At 40.4% G+C, this 26,982-nt stretch overlaps 1 protein-coding gene across 2 annotated transcripts in view; it reads right to left on the bottom strand.

The window, feature by feature from the left end:
- MAP3K7CL (MAP3K7 C-terminal like) overlaps nucleotides 1-26,982 on the bottom strand; it is a 585,495-nt gene that overhangs the window by 215,469 nt on the left and 343,044 nt on the right. For both annotated transcript variants that reach the window (XM_044071398.1, XM_044071400.1), the window contains exon 3: nucleotides 18,397-18,458. In XM_044071398.1, coding sequence (XP_043927333.1) covers nucleotides 18,397-18,458 — 62 coding nt within the window. The remainder of the gene's footprint in view (nucleotides 1-18,396; nucleotides 18,459-26,982) is intronic.

The raw sequence follows: 26,982 nt of genomic DNA, 5'->3' as shown, positions 1-26,982 counted from the left end.
CAAAACTTCTACCACTGCATCTATCTTCCGCACATTCTCCTTATCCCCTCTGCCCTGCTTCATGAACAAGAACCCAAGATATTTAAATTACTCCACAAGGGATAGCTGCTCCCTTTCTGGGAGAAACTCAAGATTTATGATTTGGTAATGTTGATTTTCATCCCAAATTCTTTACTTTCAGCAACAAACCACTGCACTGCATGCAGAGGAATGGTACACTTACTGTGACCTGGCTGATCAAGGTTCAATTACTAGCATTGGTATTAGAGGAGCCAGATAGCGTGGAGGAGATGTGAAGGAATGCACCAATCTTTCCTCACCTAGGAGAGAGGGGGGAGGGAGCAGTTTGCAAGTACTCAAAAGCAAACAGGGTGGTGCGATCTCCCTAGCAGAAACTAGAGAGACCACTGCTTGTGCTGCAGTTTGGAGGGGCAGCATTGCTTGAAAATCATACCCCATGTGGATGAGGGGGGACATCCTTCATGGACAGTCCATTGCACATTCTTCTCCATTGCCACGGGGTTGGAATGGGGACAAACTGTAAAACACTTGAACCATCTCTGATGGCTGTCTGAAAACCCATCTCGGTTAGCTTTTGTGAGGTTGAGAATTAATAGGTTAACTAACAACAAGAGATGGTCTGATGGTTCAGCAGGCAGCAAGGGCAAAAAAATGGAGACTACTGGAGACTTTCAAAATCTCCACTTCACAAAGATTTCATTGTAAGACAGAATAATAAATTATGATTTTTTTTGCTTTTCTTCTCTAGATTCCAGCGTATTTCTATTAATTGTGATTTATTTTTCCACTAAGTGTCAGGCTAGATGAATTAATTGCAGGCCATGAATCCTTCTGCATTTTTTAGACACACACACACACACACACACACACACACACACACACACACACACACACACACACACACACACACACACACACATGCACACGCACACGCGTGCACACACACGCACAAACAGACATTGCTCCCACCTTTGTCTCTCTCTCTCTCATAATTATATTGTGTCAGATCAAAGTACTTGAACTGCATACTGATGCCTCTGTCACACTGGTAAATAAAGCTCTCTTTTAGGTAGATTAGGTGGGTACTCAACACTGCATCCCGCATCAGTAACTTATTAGCTCTTTATGAAGGCCTCATATTCATCAGAGATCTCAGGTAGGTGCATTGTAAAACATATTTAGATCCAAAAAATGGTATTGTATCACCTCTGAGTGCCATTGTTTTCTCCCAGTGGTAGAACATAGCATTTGTCATTTACGTTTGTTTGTTTTTGTTTTTCCATAGAACAATAGTGAAGACCGGTAGTATTTACTGCTGAGAAGTATAGGTATCATGAGAAATGTGAGGCCTAAGCTAAAGGCTTTAGATGTAAAGCCTGTGTGATATGAAGTACAAGAATTAAGAGTTCATGCTATATACTACACAAAGTATATCTACCACTTGCTCTGTTTTATATATATATATATATATATATATATATATATATATATATATGTAGTCAGTAATCCTGCACACACAATAAAAGGTTACCAAAACCTCCTTCTCCCGAAAAATAGTATAGTATCCATCATCGCAGGTGTGCATCTACTTTGAATGCTGATTGGTGGAAAGAATAATATGACTCATCACCCGGGTATCTAGCAGATTTTTCATATTGACTCCATATTTTCACATTTGCATTTATCTGCCTTCTAAGTGGTATGTTTTTCAAGAGGCAGTAAAATCTTCAGACATCATAAATAACTGAATTAATAACACCATAATGATTGTACTTGTTTTAAATTCCAGGTCCAAAACCCTAGTAAGATATTAGAACTTCTCAGATGGGTTTTAGTATGAAATGAGTCAAACATTATGAAATTGAGATGAAGGTACCAGACAAAGAATACAAAATAGAAATATCATTGATAGTTACTAAATAGGAACTGTGTCTGCAGATTTACAGATCTGGCTAACTTGGGGTAACAGTAAAAAGCACACACACACATGGAGTACTGAACAAGAAAATATTTTAGTCTGTTATTAAGCTCTTTTGTCTCCACCACCTGTATATCTGCAATGAAGGCACCAGATTTATAATGCCTATTACTGTACAGTATATCACAGCTCAATGCATGTCTGAAGGGAATGACTGACCTTACAGGCACCTTTGGTCTGTTATTACAACAAATTGCATAAGACATGTCTGTCAACATATGCTGTGCCTATATATTCATGAGTGCCAGTGTGCATGCCACAGGGGGATATGGAGGAATATCTATGTGAGCTAACAACAGTGTCATGTTTGTTAATGCTTTCACAAGCTCCACTGGTGGGGGTGGGGGGGGGGGTTACAGCACAATAGAACAACATAGGCCTGATGTCAGCAGGGCACTTGTGGTTAATGGTAATAGTAACATGCAATTGTCAGGATCTGATAACACAGTTCTGCAGCACTAAAGGAGGAGGTCTCACCTGAATCCAGTACTACAGAGGCCCATTTCATGGTACAGGGTGAGCACACACACTCAGCAGTGCATGATATTTGATTGTCCCATATGTCCTTCTAAAGTGCTTATACCTACCATAAGAGAAAGAAAGAAAGAAAGAAAGAAAGAAAGAAAGACAAGGGTCTGCATCACCACCACTGTGACTCTAGGTCTGTCCCTGACATGGCTGTGACATTCAGTACTAATGATGTGCAGGTCATTGATCTATGCACAGATGACTTTTACCAACACCACTGTAGAAAGGGTGAGCATGCTCCATGATTCGTGAGAAGGTCTGCACCAACTGCACAGTGACACAGAATAGGAAGGAAGGGATTAAAGAGAGCTGCTGAAGCTGCTGGCAGATATTGCCTCCATTGATACATCTACAAGACATATTGCAACTTTCCTCCAGTCTAGCTGTGCATTAAGCCGTGCAGTTCTTGGCTATGGGATGGTCTAAATGTAAGGTGGTTGGGCAGAGGCCATCTCAAATCAGGCTACACATACCATTTCTCAGGCAGTATCATTGTCTACAAAGAACAATGCAAACAATGGCCAAAGGGTATATCTACCATGAGCAATGATATCCTCCTAGCCATCATATGAATGACATCAATGGTCAGGGCATGCCTCCTTGACTGTTGATGTCCTCCAAGTAATAGCTGTGGCCATTCCTCCAGGTAAAACTTGGGATGCCTCAGCAGACTGCTCATGCCCAGTCACATAGTTTTCCTTCTTCCCTGTCGCCAGTCACCATACAACCTGCCACCTTTGTTTATGGGTATCATACTGATCATAAACAACAATGGTTATCAGGCCTAAAACATGGGATGCTTCATCAGGGTTTATGCACATGGTTCTTTAGTTCTACACCTTCCATGACAGAGACTGCATCAAGCCTCAACACTTCAAGCCCACACAGTGGACTTCATCTATGGTTACATAATGACAGATCATCTCTGCCTTGGAAGATGTGATTCCTGACTCCCCATAACTACCAAGAATACATGGATACCATGTTCACCTTTCATGAGCCTACCCCATTCTTATGGTGTCATACTCACCTGTCAATTTGTCCCAGCATCTGAGCATGTGATTATGACTCTGGCCTGCCCACCCTTTAACATGCAAGGGTATGGTGATGTCTGATGCTATGCATGAGCAGTGCAAACACTGCCCTGCATAATCTTGGCATGATATTGTATGCATCATTGTATCATGTGTTGTCTATGTCATGGCACATAGTTGTTGACCACAAGCTGTATATTTGCTAATGATGGAATGAAGGAATGTACTGCACCCACCTCTGCCTTGGTTGTGGTACTGTTGCTGCGTGCCCCCCCCCCCCAACTCTCCACAATGGCCTTTTGCTGCTGCTGTGACTGGTATGGCATACAAAAATAATCTTGTCTCATATGTCTGCACTGCATTTCTATGCCCCTCCAGAGATGTCTGGGCACTGGAAACGTGCCTTTTGTACTCTAAAATCCTCCTCCACTACATTTTGTGTTTCTACATGGGCTATGTTATAGTTTGTTTCTTATGTGATCTGGGTACATCTCAAATGTACAGATTTTCACAGAATGTCATTATTTTTGCCTCATATTTTTGGTCTGCTCCTCATACAATTTGTGATTTTCTGGATTTTTGTGGCAAATTGGTGAGGGATAAATTCACTAAATAATGACAGACATTTGAGTTTTAGACTTAATATCCTTCAGAAAATGCATGATAACACATCCTGTGAAAATCTGTACAGCTGAGGGATATCCAGATCATGCAAGAAACAACCTTTTATTCTATCAACTTTCTAAGTTAATAATAGCAATATTTATAATCTGTTCTTTTTTTTTTTTTTTGAGGCCCCCCCCCCATTCTTTTGGCTTTATCCAGATGTTTTGTGGTAAGAGGTTGAAAATTATGGTATGGTGTATGGGGGTGTCATCCACCAGGGATCTAAGGCATATCCTACATTGCCTACAACAAACAACAAATAGATTATATGTGGCCTCTTCCCTAACTGCATGTTGCCTGTGTGTATAGACCTGTTTACCTAGCACATATGCTCTTACCAAACAGATAACCCTGTGGGAAGTCCCATCACAAAAACCTTTGGTACAGATCAGACATGTGCCAAAGGTGTGATTTATGTGAGCTGCCGAGCTGATATACAAGCACATGATAAATACTACTCTTGGCATTACAGACCATCTGGCAGTTTGGGAAATCCTTTTTGATGTATTGCAAACCATCTGCATGAGGTGGTACCTTGATGGTAAACACATATGCAATCTAATGCTCTCAAGTATTCAGGGGAATGGACTATGTTGTAAAAAGCCTGCTTGGTGATGGTTCTGTCCTCTGCTTTCCTGGTAACCCAGTATGCTCTTCCATATGCTGTAATATAATGTCAACTAACTGGTTTAGTATTCATGAGACTGACACCTGCAGTGTCCCTAATGTGTTTCTCCATAGGTCACTGGAAGTTCCCTGTGGTTAAGATCTCTAAAGCTACACATACCTTTGTATTACAAGACTGGGACCATCATGCATCTCCCTTGATTCTGCTTGTGGGTGACACAGTTTGATTGGATCCCTTGCAGTGTCGATCTGCACAAAGAGGTAATCCACAGTATGTGCTTGTCTGAGATGATGGTGTGTTAGGTGCTATCTGTACCTCCTTTGTGTTGGTACTAACCCTTGTAACAAACAGGATTGTGGGTATTGGTTGCAAAGGTACCTGCTAACACATGCTGCTCTGCTATTGCTGATGCTACTCTTAGCATCACCCCAGTCATGTATAGTTTGAATCTCTCAGTGTTCTGTTTTTGTTAATAGGATAGACAGCAATTTAAATCTCTGCTTGAGCACCAGTGAAGTAATTCTGTTAATGTTAGTATTGAAGGCATCAGAGCTATGTCTACCTTCCAAATCCAGTAGTTATTCCTTATATAAGCATTCAATAAAAACTGATAAGTTAAAAATATACATTTTTGTGACTGATTGGTCACATTGAACCAAAACTTAAAGGAGGGGATGTTGATATGCCTGCCCATAGGGGAGATGATTTTCATATCGGTTATTAGTATGTGAGCTTGACCAATAATGTTTAATGCTAGCCCCTTCTTAGGGTCAATATCTATATCAGTATCTAAAGCATACTTATGTTTAAAATTCTGAAATGTATTTATTTATTTATTTACATTTGTTGACCGGGAATGTCCGACTGGACGCAAGTCCATTTTTCAGCGAAGGCCCGGGGAGAAAAGCTCCACAAAATAAAATATTACAGACATGGTTACAGATGAAGAATCCTAGCAATTAAAATATTACAAACATAGTTACAGATGAAGAACATAGTACATTCATTAGATAACTAGCATCTGTTCTATCCACGAAGTCATAGCAGATATTAACAATTGTTATAATAAGAAGTTACTGCCATATAATAAGTAGATAGGCATGGAAGTATCAGAGCTTGCTGTAATCAAAGGTAGTTTGTGGGGTGGAAGAGAGGTAGAGGGTAGATGGAGTGGGAGAAGTTAGAGGGGAGAGTTACAAGGGCATAGCCAGCATGTTTTCAGGTGCGCTTTAAGTAAAGCTTTGAAGTGGGTGCATGATGGTAGAGAGGTTATTGTGGGGGGGGTCCATAATTTGGCTATAGCGCTGGAGAATAGTACTTCTCCAACACTGTTATTGGCTCTAGTAACCTGTAATTGATTTTTGTTACTGGATCATAGTGGTCTGGTGGTGAGATAGGGTTGAAGTAGATACTGGAGGGATGGGACTTTTAGAGGATGGTTAACCAGTGAAATGAATGACATGTTTCCTTTGCTTTTATTTGTACTTATCGTTTCCATATCTGCCTTTTTGTATGTACATTCACTACTGATGTTTTTATTGTGGTGTTTTCTTTGCACAGTGTTAATACTTCATTTCATGTATACTTAATGCATATTGTTTTTACAGCAATCTTTTAATGAGCATTTAAGTGATTAATTGCATCTTGGATTGGAAGACAATGACTGATTATTTTTACAGATAAGTGTTTATTGAATGATTTGGGAGTTATTCTGTTTGATGTGGAAAAGTCTGTATGTCTGTCTAAGTCTTAGAACAGTGTGTAACAACAGATTAAATGACTATTGTACACTACTCTGTGTGAACATGCTTTTTTATTATTATTTATTAGCAATTGATTATCTGTAAAATCTGACTAGGCCTTTTAGAAGCCCCTTTTCAGAGGAGGCCTGGGAAGAAAAACTTCACAATTTTATAAAGTTGACAATCCAAACTATAGCAGAATAAACACATTTAACATGATTGATGATGCAAGTTATAACAAATGAGTACAGTTTGCAATGCGATACACATAACAGTATTGTAAAATGCAGAAGAAATGGGTGATCATATGATGTTCAGTGCTCCACAGTCGATCCTTAGGATCTATATTCTGTTGTTTGCATCACTCCTGTCTACAGCATTTTGACTATTGTGTTTTTAGAGTTTTCATTTTCAATAGAATATACTTCAGATATCACTGGCAAAAAGGGAAGCAAAACTTTATAAATCAGTGCAAAAGGATCTGTTTGTCTAATTGTAAGACCCATGTACTGTGTATATAATTGGTAGTCAATTAGCTTTACAGTAGAGGGAAGGCATGGAAAGAGAATTATGGGAGGATGCTACTGAAATTGTATTTAATCTGGAGAAGATTGGCAGGATCATAGCTTAAGACCTATGGAGAGTGTCCTATGTTTTGTTGTCAAATGTTTTGGACTTTTTTGCCATAGATCATATGGGATAGCTTTCCAGTTTTTGGCTACTTGCGGGGTATATAGTTTCACCATGCTTGTTCTTTGATTTAGGAATTTGAGGATTGTGTTTGGATCTGAGCAGTCTGGGGGAGTATCATTTCATTACTGGCTTTAGAACTTCACCTTTATTAGAGTGATATAATGTACTATAGGCTACTTTGAGCTGACTGTATTTCAGGTACCTGTGTAATTACATTCATTTGAGATGTTTGAGTGCTAAACAATAATGCATTTAGCTGGGAAGATTAGCTGCATATTTCACAATTTTATTATAACATTTTTTCCAGTATAAGCATAACGGAGATATTGATATTTTTGAGTAGAAATGAGACATTGGAGAGGGATGGCAGAATATAGGTCAGAGGGGTCATTTTGATGATTGTGAGCTGAGGTAAGGAGATGTTTTATAGAGGAGACCTACTTTTGCATGTTTTAATAGCATTATGGGTGTGTATGTTGAGTTTTACTCTTGGTGGTTTGGTATGAGAGATTATTTCAAGGGGAGTATTTTGTGCCGATGTTATAGGGAATCTGTTTTTAGGACTAACACACTCACTAGTTTGGAGAAAAGAGTAGTAATTTACTTTAGTTTGTATTCAGAAGAAGGTTAGACTTACAGAAGACAGCTTCAGTTGAGAAGTGTGACTTGTGGAATAGTTTGTAAAGAGGACATGGTGGATGCCAAACAGGTTAGAGTGGAGTCATCTGCATATTGTGCAATGCGGCCCAGTCCAGCAGCAGCAATATACAGGTTATTTAAGAAGACATTGAAGAGAGAGGAACCTATGATTTAGCCCTGGGAAACTCCCATGGATATGGAAATAAAGGATGAGTAGAACATTTGCCATCTGACACACTGACTTGTCTCACATTTTAAACCAGATTACTGTAGGATTGGAGAGGCCTAGATCAAATAATGTTTGTAGTAGTTTATGATGAGAGACTGTGTCAAATGCTTTTGTCAGGGTCAGGAATATAGAAGTGACCAGTTTCCCTTCATTCTTAAGTTGATTGAGTATACTGTGAAAGAAGAGCCGTGGTGGTGCTATGTGTAGGATGAAAGCTACATTAGATAGAGCACAGTCATTTATTTTATAGAGAATATTTTAGTAGTTGGGAGTAGATGCAGCTGTAAAATTTTTGATAATATAGAGAGTAGGGTTATGGGTCTATAAATAGACATTTCCACTGATTTTCTCCTTTTATGTATTGGAAAAAGTATGCTTTTTTATGGTTTAGGAACATAAAATTCCGAAGTGAACATACTGATGAATGTTCATATTGGGTTGGCGATGTCTTTAGTGGACAATTTTAAGTATTGTCCTAGAAGATGTCCAGATGCTAAAGTTGTAGGTTTTAGTTGAGAGATGAGTATTTGAATTATTTTAGTTGGAAATGGTTGAAGTGAGAAAGTTGTAGTGGTATTATCTATATAGTGAGGTATATATCAGGTGTGTTTTTACTGCTGAGGATACTACTGTTAAAGTGTGAGTTGAATTTATGAGCAATATTCCAATTTGTTTCATGTGGTAGAAGATTTGGCTAAGTGCTTTTTGCTATCGTCAATAGTTTCCCAGTATCTTTTCTTATTGTTTCCATAGTAACCAGTCAATTCATGCAATTTTAGTTCTGGTAACCTCAAGATAATGGGACAACTTAATCTGGTAATCACTAAAAGAATTTTTGAATACAGTCCATGGAAAACTTTGAAATAAGCTTCCATATACCCTAAGATACACATCTAAAACAGGCTCTTAAAATTTCTTTAAAAAAATGTTTGCAAACAGATGTTGGCTTTAAAAATATAATTGCTATATATGTATGTTAATGTATAGGTCATTTAGATCTACATTTATAGTCTGCCCAAATTCAGCAACTTCCACACACGTGTTCATACTCTGTTTGCAGATGATGCTGGATACCATCAGCCTCTGGATGCTGGTAATGACGAACCATGCATGCAGATGGCCAGTGTAGACAATAGATGAATACCATCATACAGAGAGAGAGTGTGGTGAAACAGCAACAGGAAGTTACAGCGCAATCACTCTCCAGACACCAGCAAGCACAGTACATAGAAGCACAGATGAAGTGGTGACACCTAGTGCAGAATTATGGGTCCCAATGAGCCCACGATGATATTGCAGTGTCAGATAGATCAAACATGATGCATATGCATGAAATATAAATGCCAAGCTGTGATGATCAGTGCATCAGAGAGAAGGAGGGTGGATTGGGTCACAGCCATCATCAAGTGTGCAGGTTCTTTGAGACACACTGATACATATGTGTCTGCACACACTGAGAGGAGAAACATCAAGAGTCTAAGATGGATTGGCAAGGTAATGTGATATTTTCCTGCTGTGATGGGGTGGGGTCTGACATTGTTGCCATGGTTTTATGTGCTGATAGAATAGAGAGCCCTTCACCATGAGACTCCTATGTACAATTTCATCCTGCAGTGGGAATACCCCATTATTTGACCATGGCCTGATACATAAATGAGAGTCCTCAGGTGATGTGTACTCTGTGTCCGAGACAATTCCCTCCTGAAATGTAGCTGGGGTTTCACTATGTGACCATGATCTGTGGCTACTATTCTGGCAAGTTGCACTTAGACTTGGGGTCTCCCATGACAGAGATGGTGCGCAGCTGTGGGAATTTGATGTGATTTGAGTCTACTTGCAAAGAGCCCTGCCACTGGAAACTGAGTATCATGGCTACCCACAGTGAGTATTGGCAGAGTGTTATGCTCATTCAGACACAGGTGATAAATATGTACTCATTAGCCACCCCTGTGACCCACCTAGCCCAACTTGAGACAATACTTCCAGTGAGAGCAGTAATGGTGGCACTAACAATACTCCACATGCAGGCTGACAAGGGAGTGGTTTGTGTCACCGTAGACTTCATAAGATCAAAAATTACTGTTTGGGTAATCTTCCATGTCCTGACAGATGGCATACAGTATGGTAATGAAGTCCATGCTGGACATTTTATCTACATGATAATGCAGCACATATAATGACTGATAACATGTCAGGAGCCATATGTGACATGTCCTGAGATTGGGCATGGTGGGTATGTCCACTTCAGATCTAGTGCGCCTATCTGCTGCTGTCACTACTGAAACCACACTGAGGGAGCTTCTCTGATAATTAAAGCCAAGAAAAATTCCTTCCCACTGGGGATGGTGAGTACTCAGACTGACCAGCTTTATGTTCACTTGTGGTTGAAGCCACATCAGCCTCAATTGTCACACTCTGGAGGGAGACATGCAGTGCCACCGTATCATCAGACTGTGACTCAGGTACCTGTGTCTTGTCATTATCAGTGCCTTCACAGTTGCCAACATCAGCTTGTTATCATGTCCCAGTCTCTACAGGTGTCACTGTGGCCTGTGAATACACAGCAAAGGATGCAGTGGTGTGAGCACTGGTAGTTATGTAAAAACCAAGCCCCTGTGGCATGCATGCTAAGGGTGTCCATGCAAGGCATACCATATAATGCCATACAATCCAAACTTACCTTTGCTGCAGTCATGATGTGGTTAAATACCTATTGTGCCTATAACAATAAATAGTCAGCATTTGCTGTTGTCACCCTACAGTCTCTACTTGTAGTGCTAATGTTCAGAAATATGGTGAAAGAGGTACTAACCTGATACATTATCCATCAAGACAAGTGAGGATGGGTCCATCCTAAATTCAGTGTCCTCTTCTCAATGGAGGTACTCAGAGCCATTGTCACCCTGCAGAGACACAAAAACTCCTTTGGCTCTGCTATCCTTCTGCTGCCATGTGGCACTCCTCTCTTCAACTTCTCAGCTGCTATGGGGTGTGTCTTTGCCTTGGCATAGCTTAGCATATCAGTAGCATGCTTGTGACACTGCTGTAATGTTAGATTATGTTCATGGACCTATGCTTGCTACAATTGACCATTTAAAAATGCTGGTCAGCAGCCCCTGTTCTCAACAGGTGCCCTCCATGTGTCCTAAGTGCTTTATCAACATATACTTTTCAGCAGGAATGAAAATGTGCAACCTTTCACAGCTACCTCATTTTCTGGATATGCAGACACCTGTAAACACATGACACCAAACTACAGATGGTATATTGCTGGGACTTGTCAAATGACAGCTACAGACAAAGGGATAACTTACTTATACTATATTATAATCAAAGCAACAACTATGGTGGTATGCCATAAAAGAGGTCTATATTATAACATAGAATTTTATAAAGTTCGAATGTTATAATATCAAACCAGTTTAGTTGAACGCTGAAAACAGCGAAGGTGCAGGACACTGAATTCTTTCCCAGGGAAAGAATTCAGTGGGCCGTTGCTGTGGCTTCACTGTTTTCAGCATTTGATATGTTGGAACATTACAGGTCAGGTGCAGGTAAGTGTGCGATTGTGTGTAGGTTAGGGATAGGGGGTGGGTTAGGTGAGTTAGGGTTAGGGAGCGGGTCAGGTAAGTGTGCGGTTGTGTGTAGGTTAGGGTTGGGGGTTGGGTTAGGTGAGTTAGGGTTAGGGCACGGGTGAGGTGAGTGTGCAATAGTGGCAGACCTTAGGGTTAGGGTTGGGTTAAGGTAAGTGGATAGCTAGTAGTGTATGTAAAGTTTAGTTTAGGTGAAGGATTTTAAGTGTATGTGTGTGGATTGCTGTTTTTTGTGTGTGTTTATGTTGTGTGTATGTTTCTCGGAATAGCGATTTTTTTCCCCTGGGAAAAAAATTGCTATTCTGACTGTTTGATGTTTGCGGATTTCGATGTTTAGGGTTCTATATTATAACATTCGATCTTTGTAGTTTTCGATGTTATAATATAGATCCCCATAAAAGTATATGTAGGAAAAGCTATGAGAATATACACAACATGTATGTATAAGGACAAAGTAATCATCTCTGGTGCCAACATTTAGGGTTAGCTTGGTAACTGCCAGTGATATTACCCTACCCTTGTATGTTGGGGGGATACATGTGTGCAGGCACATGATTGCTGCACTGACTAAAGCAAGTCAACACATAGACTATAAAGGCCATAAGATCACATTAAAGGTGACAGACATGTAAAGGGACATCTCCTACTATTGTGGGGTTTTGCTGTATCATCTTATGGTGACTTCATACTACCTGGTGTGTCCTAATGTATGACTGTCCATGTTCTGCTTAAGTATGTTTATGGATATGCAGGAAGCACCCACTTTTTTGCTGCCCATCTCACAGCTAATAAGTCATAACTTTGGGATGGTACCTATTGTTCTAGCACCTTACTTAAACAGTTGTTAACAGTTTTGTCATGTACCCTTTCGCTTTGAACATGAGCAAAGTATGACATCAATTGTGTTGCCTTCCACATGAGGCAGAAGCTTTCAGCCAGCCACACTTAGTTCCCTTCACAAGTACTGACGTGTACTAAATATATTCAGTCCAATATCAATTTAGATGTATTTATAGTTATTTTGTCTCCTCACTGCAGTTCTAGACAACTGATTTGCTCATTAGGAATTTCTGTGCCGTACCGCTCCAACTGAGGCTGTAGCTGAGATGTACGAGGGTGATGAAATTGTGAGCGCCTTGCTGGAGAGGCATCTGGCCCCTCACTAGGAGGTCTCTAATCTGTATTGTATTTGTGGAAGCTGTGGTGGAAAGAGCAATCTGCACACGCGTGTGTGTGTGTGTGTGTGTGTGTGTGTGTGTGTGTGTGTGTGTGTGTGTGTATATATATATATATATATATATATATATATATATAATATATACTCATGTTCATTGAGTAACCCATACATTGACCTCAAAAGTCAACAAAGCAAACATCAACACACTAACATGCATGTACTGAGACAGAACTTCAGCACATGCAATATTCAAACTACAAATACAGATGAAAAACATTGTTTTTTGCAGGGAAGTAAGCCTCCCCTGCACCCCTCCACCTTTCCTACTAATTATGTATATTAACTCTGAGAATCCACAATATCGGGGAAAGGGCAAATTCCCCTACTTCAAGAATTGTGCGATTTTGCACACCTGACGACAGTCGACCAAATGGGATCAACTAAACAAATGTCAAATAAAGCTAACTTAGAAAGAAAACACCCACACACAAACACACACAAATATTATATATATGTGCATATGGGTCTACTGCTTTTACTCGAATTCCATTTGGTCGAAAATTATTTCAGGCAGCCCACTTCACTGAAACCTCATTTGACTGAAAGCACATTTGGTCGAAAATGGAATATAGCTCCTGCCCCACTGCAGTGCAACCCTGGAGTGAGGATATAAAGTTAGGGGGTAGGGGGCACAGCCCCCACATTGGGGGGTGTGGGGGGAGTAGCCCCCACATAATTGCAGTTGATGTACTATTATAAACATGTGTATCCTTTAAAAATACATTAAAACATATAACATCAGTAAAAACTGGTTACAAAATGTGGTGGGCTATGCCACCCATACCCCCCTCCTAACTTTATATTCTCACTCCAGGGTCTCACTGCAGTGGGGCAGGGGCTATATTCCATTTTCGACCAAATGTAATTCGACCAAATGTGCTTTCAGTCAAGTGAGGTTTCAGTGAAGTGGGCTGCCTGAAATCATTTTCGACCAAATGGAATTTGAGTAAAAGCAGTAGACCCATATGCACATATATATAATATTTTCGACCAAATGGAATTTGACCAAATATAGTAGACCTATGTATATATACATACACACACACACACACACACACACACACACACACACACACACACACACACACACACACATGTAAACATATACATACATATACTTATTTATTTTACATTTGTTTACCGGGTAGTGTCCGACTGGGCCAGGAGCCCATTTTCAGCAGAGACCCAGGGAGAAAAACTCCAAAAATGCATTTGCATAATGATTTACAGTCACATAATGAAAAAAAAACACTAAGCATTTACTTATATAGTTAAATATACACCCTAAGATTTATTTATATTCTAAAGGATACATCTAAGCAGTACACAGTAATCAAAATTCAGGTAGAACACTTATAATTTTTTTTCTTATGAAACAGTCACAAGCAAATAGGGACCAATAATCTCATAGAACAGAGTTTATGCTAGTGATAGAAGGTAGCCTATTGAGAGTAGAGAAGAGGAGAGTGTAGAGAGAAGTGAGATTAGCCTGGAGATGTGCAGGAACCTAGCCCCTGTTTAGAGTAATATTCTTTTAGTAGTGGTTTGAAATTGTGAGTATCGGATTAATTAGAATATGCTGAGGAAGAAAGTTCCAGGTTTTGGCTATTTTAAAGGAATATAAGGAGTTTCCATGATAGCTGAGAGATTTAGTTACATTGAGCATTAATTTGTCAGATGATCTAAGGGACCTAAGGTTTGTATATGGTTGTACAAGGTCAGAGAGCGGGGCAATTTTCCGATTTGTAGATGACTTTATGAGTGATTATTAGCTGGTTGGGAGATGGTAAGTTGAGTAGTTCAATCCAGTTAAGATGGTGAAGAGCGGAACAGTGATGTAAATTGTGTGGTAGGTTTCAGGTTAATTTGACTACTTTGTTATAACAAGTTTCAGGTTGTGCAAATCTGGTTTACGTAGGCTGGTAAAGATTTGGAAACAGTAAAGTAGGGTGGATAGGTAGAATCTGGCTGTTGATATTCTGTCGTAGTTATTTAGATAGGGTTTTGCCCTGTAGAGTGCACCAAGTTTTATATGGACTTTTTCTGATTGTTAGTGTTATATGTTTATCGAATTTTAGACAGTTGTCTATTGTAACAACTAGAAGTTTAGTTTGCTTGACTGGTTCGGTTGTTGTTCCATTAGAGGAATAGATAGTGAGAGGGGATGGGGTGCTTTTTGCACTAGTACAGCTGAAGACCATAAGCCTAGTTTTGTTATGGTTTAATGAGTTGATGGTCAGATAGGTAGTTTTCTATATCTTGCAGGGCATTTTGATTTTTATCTTGTAGTTTCTTAATGGAGGGGGCAGAGCAAATGAGAGAGGCATCATCAGCATATTGAATGACAGAAATTACTTTGTGGAGGTACTGAGGTTATTGGTAATATACATACAGCCTAGACTGGCCTGATGATTTGCTTGAATGGCCAGCCCCTGCAATCAGACCTTCAGGAGAGGTTTTGGGCTATGTCACCAGCCACCCTAATCCATCACATGATGATGGATTCCTATAATATTCATCTGGTGGGTTGAGAGACAGAATACCAGCTGCTCATACCCCCGGGTCTGTATTACGTTATTGAAAAGCCGTAAAATTAAACAGCTTTTGATCGAACCGTAAAAGTTGAAAGCTAAAAATAGTGAAAACATGAATGAGCGGATTTTTTCCCTGGGAAAGAAACCGCTTGGTCATCCTTGTGAGTTTGCCCTTTACCCCACTGTAGTGTGATCTCAGAGTTGGTATATTTATTTAGGGGGGGGTGGGGTGCAAAACCCCCCCACTTTGTAATGTTTAGATTAGTGTGTAGTTGGTGGTAGGGCTAGTGATTTCTTTCACCTTTTGACTTTTACAGTTCGATCAAAAGCCATTCAATATTAAGATAAGGTAATACAGACCCTCATACCCCACCCACTCCCCAGCCATGTTTGTACCCTTCCTTTTCTGTCCTACCCCATACTTCTTGCATTATCCAACCTTCCCCATCACAATTTGTCTATTATCTGTCAGTCTCCATCCACTCCATGTCTGCCTGTACTAGCATGTACACTTTAATACCTGCTTGACTGTGCTATTCTGTGTATGTCTCTATGCTTCTATCCTGTTTCCTACCTCTTCTCCTTCCCAAATTCCATTTCTCCTTTCCCTCCTCTTCCTTTATCTGTATATAATGTAAAAGTGTGTCCCTGTTCCTGCATAAAAAGTTGCCCACCCTCCATCCTGCACAGTTTTCTATGTTGTCCTTTACTGAGAAGCTTTGCTTGCTCTTCCCATATTTTTCCTACTTTCCTGTATACCCTTCTCTTTCCTTTTTTTGCTTTAAGCAGATGACCAAATATATGAACACCATAGCAGTGCAGCTGCAAATACTGTATGGCCACTAATTTTCTGTTGCACTTGGTACTGTCCAGCTCTGGGATGCACTATTCCATGCACTTTAACTAATACAGGCACGGCTTTATACTGGGATATATTAGTCTGAGTTCATGTTTTATGTTCTCTCAAGCTCATGCAATGTAGTGCACTTCTCCTGTATAATCTGTGGCTTGTACTTATATGAATGAATTTCAGGACATGTCTGTATCTGCTTCAGTTTCATTGCACGGCTAGGTTTACTTGTATCATTACTGAATGGCTCAGTTATGAATTCTGCAGCACAGCTACATGCACTAACATGGATATATGTATTTGTCTTGATATTTAAAACCTTCCTGTCTCACCTCATATTAATGTTTAGCTGCTCAAGGCTTAAGATGAAGTGCAGTGTCTCTATGAAACCAAGTCTGACTGTTATTATGTACGATTTCTTATGTACCATGCCTTAATTTGCAGTTATTTTGATATTCATTCTACACATCTGAAAGGGGGTGGCCACGGTGGTGCAGTGGTTAGCATTGCCACATCACCGCAAGAGGTTCTCTGGTTCAATCCTCGGCTGCGGTGCTTTCTGTGTGGAATCTGCATGTCCTCCCTGTGGTCGCATGGGTTTCCTCCAGGTGCTCCAGTTTCCTCCCACATCCCAAAGACATGCAGTAGGTGAATTGGACACTCTAAATTGGCCCTAGGTGTGAGTGTGTGCAGGTTTGTGCCTTCTGTGGAAGGTTGGGCACCGGGCTGGCAACTCGACACTGTAAAACTCCACTGCCAATCATGTGCAGACAGATGATCCACTGTGGTGACCCCTAACCAGGAAAAAGCCAAAAAAAGAAGACATCTGAATTATCTCTTGGAGTTTTTTCCACCAGGACTCCACTGAAAAAGTGAATTCTTATTTGTACTTGTTGCCAATTAACAAACAAATAAATATACTAATAGGAAGAGATTTTCACAAAAGTAAGAAAAATAGAATGGGCTCGTGGAAAAAAGATAGTATTGTTGTTTTGTTAACCACTGCATGATTACATATGACATGGTGAGTCTAGTTCTATGGACCATTCTATGAACTACATCACCATGAGTGTATGCAGAGTGAAGGTTATACTAATGAAAACAAAATTGGCATAGAGTGTGAGTAAGTCAACTCGAAAGAAAAGAATAAAGTGCCCTATGTTATATATCTGCAAGAAGGGGACAGGGATAGATGGCATGTAAAATGCCTATAAATAGTATAGGCAGGAGAAAAACATGAATGCATTCATATTAATAGCTATACAACAGTAACAAAGAAACAAATATTCACAGAAGCACCTGTATACACTCAAAGTGGTCTTCCAGTTGGTAGAAATGGAAGCACATTGTATTTGTTCCAAATGTAAAAAGAGAAAAAAGAAATTGCTTACATGGTGAATAAAACTGAAAATACTGGATCTGCAAGTACAAGCTGAACAACAGACATACTGGCAGGACAAAGCAGTTGATAAGTGTTAGCAAAGTACTTGCATTTCTGAAAAAACATCATTCATTCATCTGCAGTTTTCAAAAATAACAGATTGTAGCTAGATTTCAAAAAAGCAAATTTAAATGTAACAACTTCAACTGACCTTTAATAAAAATGTTTCTTTAATTTCAGTTTCTTAGGGTTTATCAGGTAAGTCACCATCTACAGTTGCAGTTGTGACTTAAATCTTGAATTATAGTAATCTGTGGTGTGACTAGATACCTTATTCTATATCCCCTGTCAAAGTTTGCTTCATTATGTCCTGAAATCTCAGATGCAATAAATGCCTTTTTTACCTTGTTATTTCTAGAAGAGGAGTGGGTGTTGTGGATACCTTTAGACAGAAGTGAGGTAAGTGCATTTTCTGCAGAACCTGCATGGGTGCATTTAACAGCAGCAGCATATTCTTTTTAGAGCATAGATAACTACTCATGGAACACTCCACAATGTCTTTATCATAGTAATTAAACTCACCTCACATTTATTAACATCATTATAGTGATATGCAAAATTTGCTTTATAAAATTAAAAGTACCTGTAAATTTTGTTCTAGATCTGGAAATGCCAGAGGAAATGAATTTTCTGCAGCAGTCACTTCTGAAACAAAGTTAAAATAAAAAAATGAGAATAAGTAATAAATAAGACACTAAATGTTACTTTCAGACCTTTAGATAATGCATTAGCAATAATGCAGAGTGTTACAAAAAGCAAGTTAGATAATTGTCCTGCATATTAATGGCAACAAATTCCACAAGTTGAAACAAGTTATCAGGGTTACACCAAAATGAAAGAAATCTGTGTTTACTACATGCTGTAATAGGAAAAAGGTATGTGACTATTTTTGCATTTAAGCTGAATATGATTAGCAGGTTTTGCTTCAGAATCTGACATTAAATATTTATCTGATTCTTTTCATTAAAAATAGGATTTCATATTATAATATTGCATAAATGTACTATGCAAAATTATGTGTGGGACAATCATTGTACTAATGCATATTTTTCACACTTGTATAAAATTGTACAATAGCAGAAAGTGTGCACAGAGCTCTTGGAACAATAAAGTCAGCCATTAGTTTCTGCATGTATAAATAAAAATATATATTTTTTTTATGTTTTATTATTTTTTTTGGCAAACTGAGGGAAGGCATCTCTTTGCAGGAAGTCTGATTCAACTTGGTGGCCAACATTACAGTAAGATCCACTTTATCTAAGTATAGCACACTATTTCCCATGAACTTAAACTCTGATTCTCTCATAGCAGTCCTCATTGCACATAACAGTTAACCATTCCATTTGAGATTACCAGGCAGTGAATCACCAATGGGATGATTATGTGCAGCAGCCATTTATTTTCTTTCTTTCTTTTTTTTTTTTTTTTTTTTGGAAAGACTGCCCACTCCTGACGCTCTCCATACTGCCTTTCTTGGAGCTCTGTTTCTCCGTGTCAGATTTCCTGACCTTCTTCTCTGTCACTGTGTCATCTGTTGGCTTGTTTGTTTGTTTTAATGGTCGGTCTTCACTTCATACTGCACTGTAAGCAGCTGTATCCCTGGCTGTGTAATGTAGCTCTCAGCACTCTGACAAGGAGGGCATTTCCTTCCTTTAGGCATTCCCCTGACATGCATATAGGGGTGCCACAAAAGGATGACTTCTTACTACCACCCAATGCACCTACACAAGATGGGGGCTTGCACTAAGTGAGTTTTACATTGTCAGTCACACCAAGCCCCCAAGATGTCAGCAGTGTATCATAAACTCCCCAGTCTTCCAAGAGATAAAACAGCAGGCTGAAATTTTGTTCAGCTTTATTCCTCTTGGACTATTTTTGGTGGTGGTCCAGGTTTGTTTCCAAACACAGATCATTTGCAACATGACTGTTTGAACTGTTTCTGTACTACAAGTTGTGTGACCTCCTGACAGATTTGGATTGGCTGTCTATTCAAAACAGGTCTACTCTACTCATAAACACAATATAAAACTGGGATATTGCCCACACTTAAAAACAAAACTACCACATAGAGAACCTATATACCTACTTAAAGGCATTTAGGAGGAACTCATTATCTTGGTTAGACTTCACTTCACAGCAGTTTTAAGTGAAAGACCTCTCTCTAAACTGGGGACAGGAGCATTGGATCATCTTCCTACCATAGCTGTTACTGGCTTTGTGAGTTTGAGCTACAAGATGATCCTTAGACAGTACAGTTGTACAAAATCTTATAACAGTAGATGTCCTTCTCTTTACTGTTGTAGTATTCTTCATAGAGGGGAATGTCCAACCCAGGGTAGCCTGATGTTCAGCCTGTATGAAAAGGCCTAAAAAAGATCTTGTATGTGCCGTACTTCACATTTATGCTCCTTGCACAGAACAAAGGGCATAAAAGGAATGTACAGATGCAACTACCTAGAAATGAATTGCTCCAGAAGAGAACAGTCGCCGTAGGACAAAGAAGTCCATGCTCATCCAGAAGGAAAAAAAAATGCAGAACAGACAACAGGCGGTGGGAGGGTGGGAGTGAATACTGCAACAGTGAAGAGAGGGACATCTACTGTTATGGCAAGATTTTACATAACTGTACTATGTTCTTCTATAGCACTGTTGTAGTATTCTTCATAGAAGGGAGAGTAAAAAAGCTCAAGAAACAGAATAGGCAGTAGAAGGCTGAGGACAGCCCTCAACAAACCCACATAAAATGGTTTCAGCAAAACCTGCTCTGACCGTAGAAACCATATCCAACTTATAATGCTTAGTAAAGGTATGCACTGAAGACCAAGTAGCAGCTTCAAGGATGGAACTGGTGTCTAACCCCTTGAAGAAGGCACCAGGAGAAACAACAGCCCTAGTGGAATGAGTTCTAATATAAGCAGACAGAGATTTGCCATGAAAAGAATAACAAAAATAAAGTACTTTAGATATCCAGGAGGAGATGGTTTGCTTAGAAACAGCCAAATCCAAAGACCTGGGATGAAAGGAAACAAAATACTGATTAGACTTACAAATAGTCCCAGTTTTATCCAAATAATACCAGAGCTGTCTGTGCAAATCCAAGGTATGCAATACCCCCTCACTTACAGGTTGAGAGGAAGGGAAAAAGGAAGTGAGTTGTACTCACTGATTCAAGGATAACTCATTTACTACATCGGGCATGAAATATGTATTAGTACAAAGGGACACTTTGTCCCTGTGAAAAAAACAAAAAAGGAGGAATGGCCATAAGGGCCTGGAGCCCAGAAACCTTCCAAGCAGAAGTAAGACCCAGCAACAAAACAGTCTTCCAGGTACAATGTTGCAAAGAAGCAGAATCTGCAGACTCAAAAGGAGCTTGAATCAATTTTTGCAAAACAATATTAATGTTCCCAAGGAGGAGGAATAGGTTTCCTTGGAGGCCTAATATGCAGTATGCCTTTACGAAATTGTTTGACCTCAAAACAAGACGTCAAGGGAGGATTTAAGGGCAGACAAGCAGAAATGGCTGACAAAGTGGCCTTCACAGAAGAATAGGCCAAGCCAGACTGGAGCAACTCACACAAATAAGAGGACCAGAGGGGCCCTCACTGAAAAAGAGTCCTGATTACCAGCATTCTTTCCATTTGGACATAAGATTTTCTGGATAAGGGATTCCTTGCCTCCTGTAAAACCCTGAGCATGTCTTCAGAAAAGAGGTGCATGAAAGGGATCAAAACCTCATCACCCACAGTGTCAGTTGCAGAGTGGACAAGTGGGGATGGATGAGAGACCCCTTGTCCTATGTGAGGAGATCCAATTGGTGAGGTAACTTGTGATGATTACCCCTGGCAGGATGCATTAAGGGGGGAATCAATGCTGTCTCAGCCAAAAAGGGAGTCACTGGCAAGGTTTTGGGGAGTCTAGCTGATTCTTCTGCACACTTGGAAGTAGAGGAAGAGGAGGGAAAGCATAAAGAAACATCCCCTTTGTGGAAAGGAAGGGGTGCCTGTCTTCCATGCCAGATGGCATAGTACTCTGGAACAGAAGAGAGGAAGCTGCCTGTTCAGAGGGGAGGTAAAAAGATCTACTCGAGGAATACCCCACCAATGGACAATGTCCAGAAACACGTCTCTATGAAGCATCCATTCATGAGCCTGTGTTTTGGACCTGCTCAGAAAGTCTGCTGCTAGGTTGTGTTCTGAGGGAATGTATACTGTCTGAAGAGTTAATTGATAAGTAAGAGCCACTTCCTAAGCCTGAGGCACCATCCTGCAGATGAGGTAAGATTTTGTGCTCCCTGCTTGGTGACATACCACTTCATTGTAAATATGAAGGAGAAGTATAGAGAAGGTCACAAGAAGTTGCATTGTGTCTTTGTGGACTTAGAGAAAGCATATGACAGGGTACCTAGACAGGAGTTATGGTATGGTATGAGGAAGTTGGGAGTGGCAGAGAAGTATGTAAGAGTGGTAGAGGATATGTATGAGGGCAGTGTGACAGAGGTGAGGTCTGTGGTAGGAATGATGGATGCATTCAAGGTGGAGGTGGGATTACACCAAGGATCAGTTCTGAGCCCTTTCTTATTTGCAATGGTGATGGACAGGTTGACATGATGAGATCAGGCAGAAGTCCCCACGGACTATGATGTTTGTGGATGACTGTGATTTGTAGTGAGAGTAGGGAACATGTTAAGGAGACCCTGGAGATGTGGAGATATGCTCTAGAGAGGAGAGGAATGAAGGTCAGCAGGACTAAGACAGAATATATGTGTGTGAATGAGAGGGAGGACAGAGGAATGGTGAGGATGCATGGAGTAGAGTTGATGAAGGTGGATGAGTTTAAATACTTGGGATCAACAGCTCAGAGTAATGGTGAGTGTTGAAGAGAGGTGAAGAAGAGAGTGCAGGCAGGGTGGAGTTGGTGGAAGTAGAGTGTCAGGAGTGATTTCTGACAAACAGGTACCAGTAAGAGTGAAAGGGAAAGTCTACAAGATGGTAGTGAGACCATTTATGTCATATGAGTTGTACACCTTCAAGGGGCCTGGAGAGAACATGGGGTGAAAACCTGAAGGGACAGAATCAGAGCGCTCATCTCTTTGATGTTGATTTGGTCTGATTTCTGATGGGGAGGCCAAAGACCCTGAACGTTCAGATGACCAAGAGAATTCCCCACCCCATGTTTGAGGCATTGGTGAACAGCTCTTGAGATGGGACTGGAGGCTGAAAGGGCTGACCTGGGTTGAGAGTGAACTGATGAATCTGCCACTCAAATTTTTTTCTTGAGACAGGAAAGAAGATATGCTTATTGTAACTCAGAGGGTGACAATGACTTGAGGTACCATTGAAGCTTCCACATATGCAGTCTGGCAAGAGGAAGCTTCGGAACAGAAGAGGCCATGAATCCCAGGGCCTGAAGAAACTCCTTGGCTAATATGACAGTCATAGGAGGAAGAGACTGAAAGAAGGCTAACAACGATGATAACTTTGGGGGTGGAAGAGAGGCCAACACTGGCACCGAATGAATCCTGCATCCCAGATACACATGACCCTGACAGGAAGTCAGAACAGACTTTTAGAAGTTGATATTAAACCCCAAACTTTGAGGAAGAGAGATGGTGAGCAGCAGAACCTGCAACAATCGACTGGGAGAAGGGGCAGGGGGCATAGGTCATCTAAATAAGGAAAAATCTGAATGCCAGAAGCCTGCAGAAGGCAATCACAGGACCTAGGCATTTTGTGAATACCCTTGGGGCAATAGAGAGGCTAAAGGGCAAAGCAGAGAACTGAAACTGAGAGGAAGACATAGAGAAAAGTAAAAACTACCTGAAGGGAGAGTGAATAAGGATATGAAGATAAGCATCTTACAGATCTCAGGACACCAGAAAAGCCTGGGGTAATAAAAGAGGAAACAGAATTTGAAGAGTAAACATCTGAAAAGGAGGGATCTCGAGAAAGGTGTTGAGCTGGCAGAGATCCAAAATAGGTCTCCAAGTGCCCTCCTTTGGAGGAACCAGGAGCATCCTGGAATAAAAGCTCCTTCCCAGTTGTGAAGAGGGGACAGATTGAATGGTTCCTTGTTCCAACAGGGACCCTAAAACATCTGGAAAAATGAGGAAGTTGCTCTAGAGGAGGTTGAGGAATCCCTGAAAAAGAAGAGAGAGATTTCCATACCATGAAATAACTCTAACAGATGATAGAAAGAACCCAAGAGTCTGAAGTGATGAGATGACATTTTGGAAGACAAAGGGAGAGTGAAAGGGACAAAGAAACCTGGTGTAAAAGAAGGGGGGGGGCAAATTGTCAAAGAGAAGCAGGCTTATCAGATAAATGAAGTTTCTGGGCTACAGAAATTGGAGAACCCTTAGCAGAGGGAGTTGCCTCCCACCCTTCCTGCCCTTAGTGGCCTGGTGGGGTTGCCTGCAAAAAAAGCAGACCTAGAAGGATAAGTCCTCTGGACCTTAGGGATATGAAAGACAAAAATATGTTTAAGGTCTTGCAAGGCTTTGCCTTTCTCTTGAAGAGACTTAAACATGTCAGCAGCAGCAGTCCCAAAAAAGATGGTTATTATCCAAAGAAGCACAGAACAACTTGGCCCTAATGTCCTCAGGTAAAGACTAGAAACAAAGCCTAGAATAACTCCTCATGATGGACCCAAAAGCCACAGCCCTAGAAGAGATGTCAACAGCATTATGGCTACCCTTAATACAGTGGTGACCCACTTGAGAAGCAGAAACTAAAAAAAGATAAGTCAGAGGATTTGCCATCAGAATCAAGGGAGGGCAGAGGTAACCTAAGAGGCCTTAGCAATCAAGGCCAGAGCATACCTGATCATGTGGGTCTGGTAATTAATAGCCTTAAAGTTCAAAGTAGAAGCAGTGTAAATTTTCTTGCCAATCCTTCCCATTGCCCTACTATCCTTATCAGAAGGCAAAAGTTTGGAAGATGGCAGAAGTTTAGAAGATTTGTCAGAAGAGACTGACACCACAGCAGGATCAGCAGAAGGACATTTAAATAAAAATAGACAATTCTCATGAACCTTATAGAAGCTATCAGGTTTCTTAGGAGCAGGAGGCTGAGAATCAGGAGAATTGGAAGCAGCAATGAAAGTATCTAGCAAGGTAGCCAACACAAGAGGAACTGCTGATGGTTTAGGAGTATCCACCTGAAACAAGTCATAATATCTTCTCTGAATATCAGATACTCGAGAAGAATCCCACATAAAGTATTCCATCATCCTAGAAATTGTGTCCCCAAAAAACAATTCCCTGAAAGGAGATTCAGAGCTAACAGACTTCTCTTCCTCAGAACCATAAGTCAAAGGTGAACACATATGTGAAGAAAAGGACAAAGACTCCTCACCAAACACTGAATCCTCATCAGAGGAATCTGGTTCCCTAAGCCATTTACAAGGGGCAGAGGTCCAAGGAGGATCAAGTACTGAAACTCCTTGAGGAGGCTTTAGGGCCATTAAGGCAGAAAACAAGCCCTGAGTAAACTCTTGCCATTCCCTTAGAGGAGCCATAGGACAGACCAAAACCTGCTTCAGTTTTTGTCTTTTCTTAGAAGGGACATCAGCCCTAACAAATACCAGAGGTTCCAACCCTTGGTGAGATTCAAGAAGAGAACCTGAAACTTCCTCATTGACCAATATCTTCAGAATCCCTCTAGAACCCTCCCAGATAAATAACCACTGTTCCCACTCAATGTCCAGAGAAGATGTCTACAAAGCCTCAGAGGACGTGTGTAAAGATGGATCCATGCTGGCCTCTGACAGGTCGCAGCAGAGGAATCCAACATAGACATCAAATGACCTAAAGAGCTATTACCTGCTTCTAGAGGGATGATCTGGCTGAGATTTCTTGACCTTTTTATCTAGCAGGAGTATCTTGGGGTTAAAGGATTTTGCCATGGTACCCTGGACTAACTGTTTAAGCTACAGGTTTTCAAGATAAATGGCCAGGGAAGACAAATGGCTACTGAGTGTCTTAGGCAAAAATGCCTTAAAGATACCACAAGAGGTATAGGCGTGGGACGCACCCAAACAAAACAATGTTTGCGATGATCTCTATGTGGAATCTGCCTCTCATACTGACATTTCCCTTCTTGCATGACATGAACTCTTGGTAGTAAAATAAAGTAAACAGCAAGAAAAGTACAAAAAACAAAAAACAACTCCAACAGAGCACTTATCTGGTGTTGCTAAGTATTCAGTACAGTAACAAGGCGTTCAAACCAACTGGCAAAAATGATGTTCCAACTGGATGCAGAAGAAGCTCTCTTTTGGCGTAGTTCAGTTCTAGGTAGTTGCATCTGTATGTCCCTTTTATGCCCTATGTTCTGTGCAGGGACCATAAATGTGATGTATGGCGCATACAAGATTTTTTTTAGGCTTTTTTATACTGGCTGAGAGTCAGGACATCCCTTCTATGAAAAATAATGTAACAGTGATATAGAAGGACATCTGAGGTTTCTACATGGAGTATGCCACTGGTGAAGATTTACAACAGATGCAACCATTTATAGTTGGCATAAAATTTTGAAGACTGCTTTTAAGTGGGCATATTGGAGAAGATTGAGAAATTTTAACCACTGCAGTTGCTTGAGGACTGTGCAGAGATATGTTTGGTATCACAGCTAGTGGCAAATCTGGTAATTTTGATATAGCTTTGCTGTAGTTTGGAGAATTGCCTCAATTGTAAGTTTGTGAAAATGGAAGCAGCATATTGTCAGCTAAGTAGTAGAAGGAATCAAGCTGTGGTAATTTTACTAACTGTTGTGTGGTATGGCTTCACTTGGTAGTGTAGGCCATGTTTATAGTTCATCTTTAAGTCAGTACTTTGGATGTGATGATCAAGTGTGAAGTTTTCATCAATAACGACTCCAAGGAGCTCAGTATGATTTAATTGCTCAGTCTTGTTGTTGTTGGCAAAGCATATGTTTATGTTTAGCGTGCAGGCATTGTTTTGGTTGGGGATCAGTTTTATACTTTTGGGCTTGAGAAATAATTGCATGTGTTGGAGCCATATCTCTATTGGTAAGCAGACGCTCTGGTTTGGAGTCTGGAGATGTGAAAGATTTCAGGCTGAACCCATCAATGCTGAATCAGCAGCATATTGTATTATTGAGGCCTAATTATTTGTCGTATGCATATCATTCATGCATTTATTAAACAG

This window comes from Protopterus annectens, chromosome 5.part0, assembly GCF_019279795.1.
Source record: "Protopterus annectens isolate FY-2018-M chromosome 5.part0, PAN1.0, whole genome shotgun sequence".
Classification (NCBI taxonomy): Eukaryota; Metazoa; Chordata; order Ceratodontiformes; family Protopteridae; genus Protopterus; species Protopterus annectens.
This window is presented reverse-complemented; position numbering and strand designations above follow the sequence as displayed.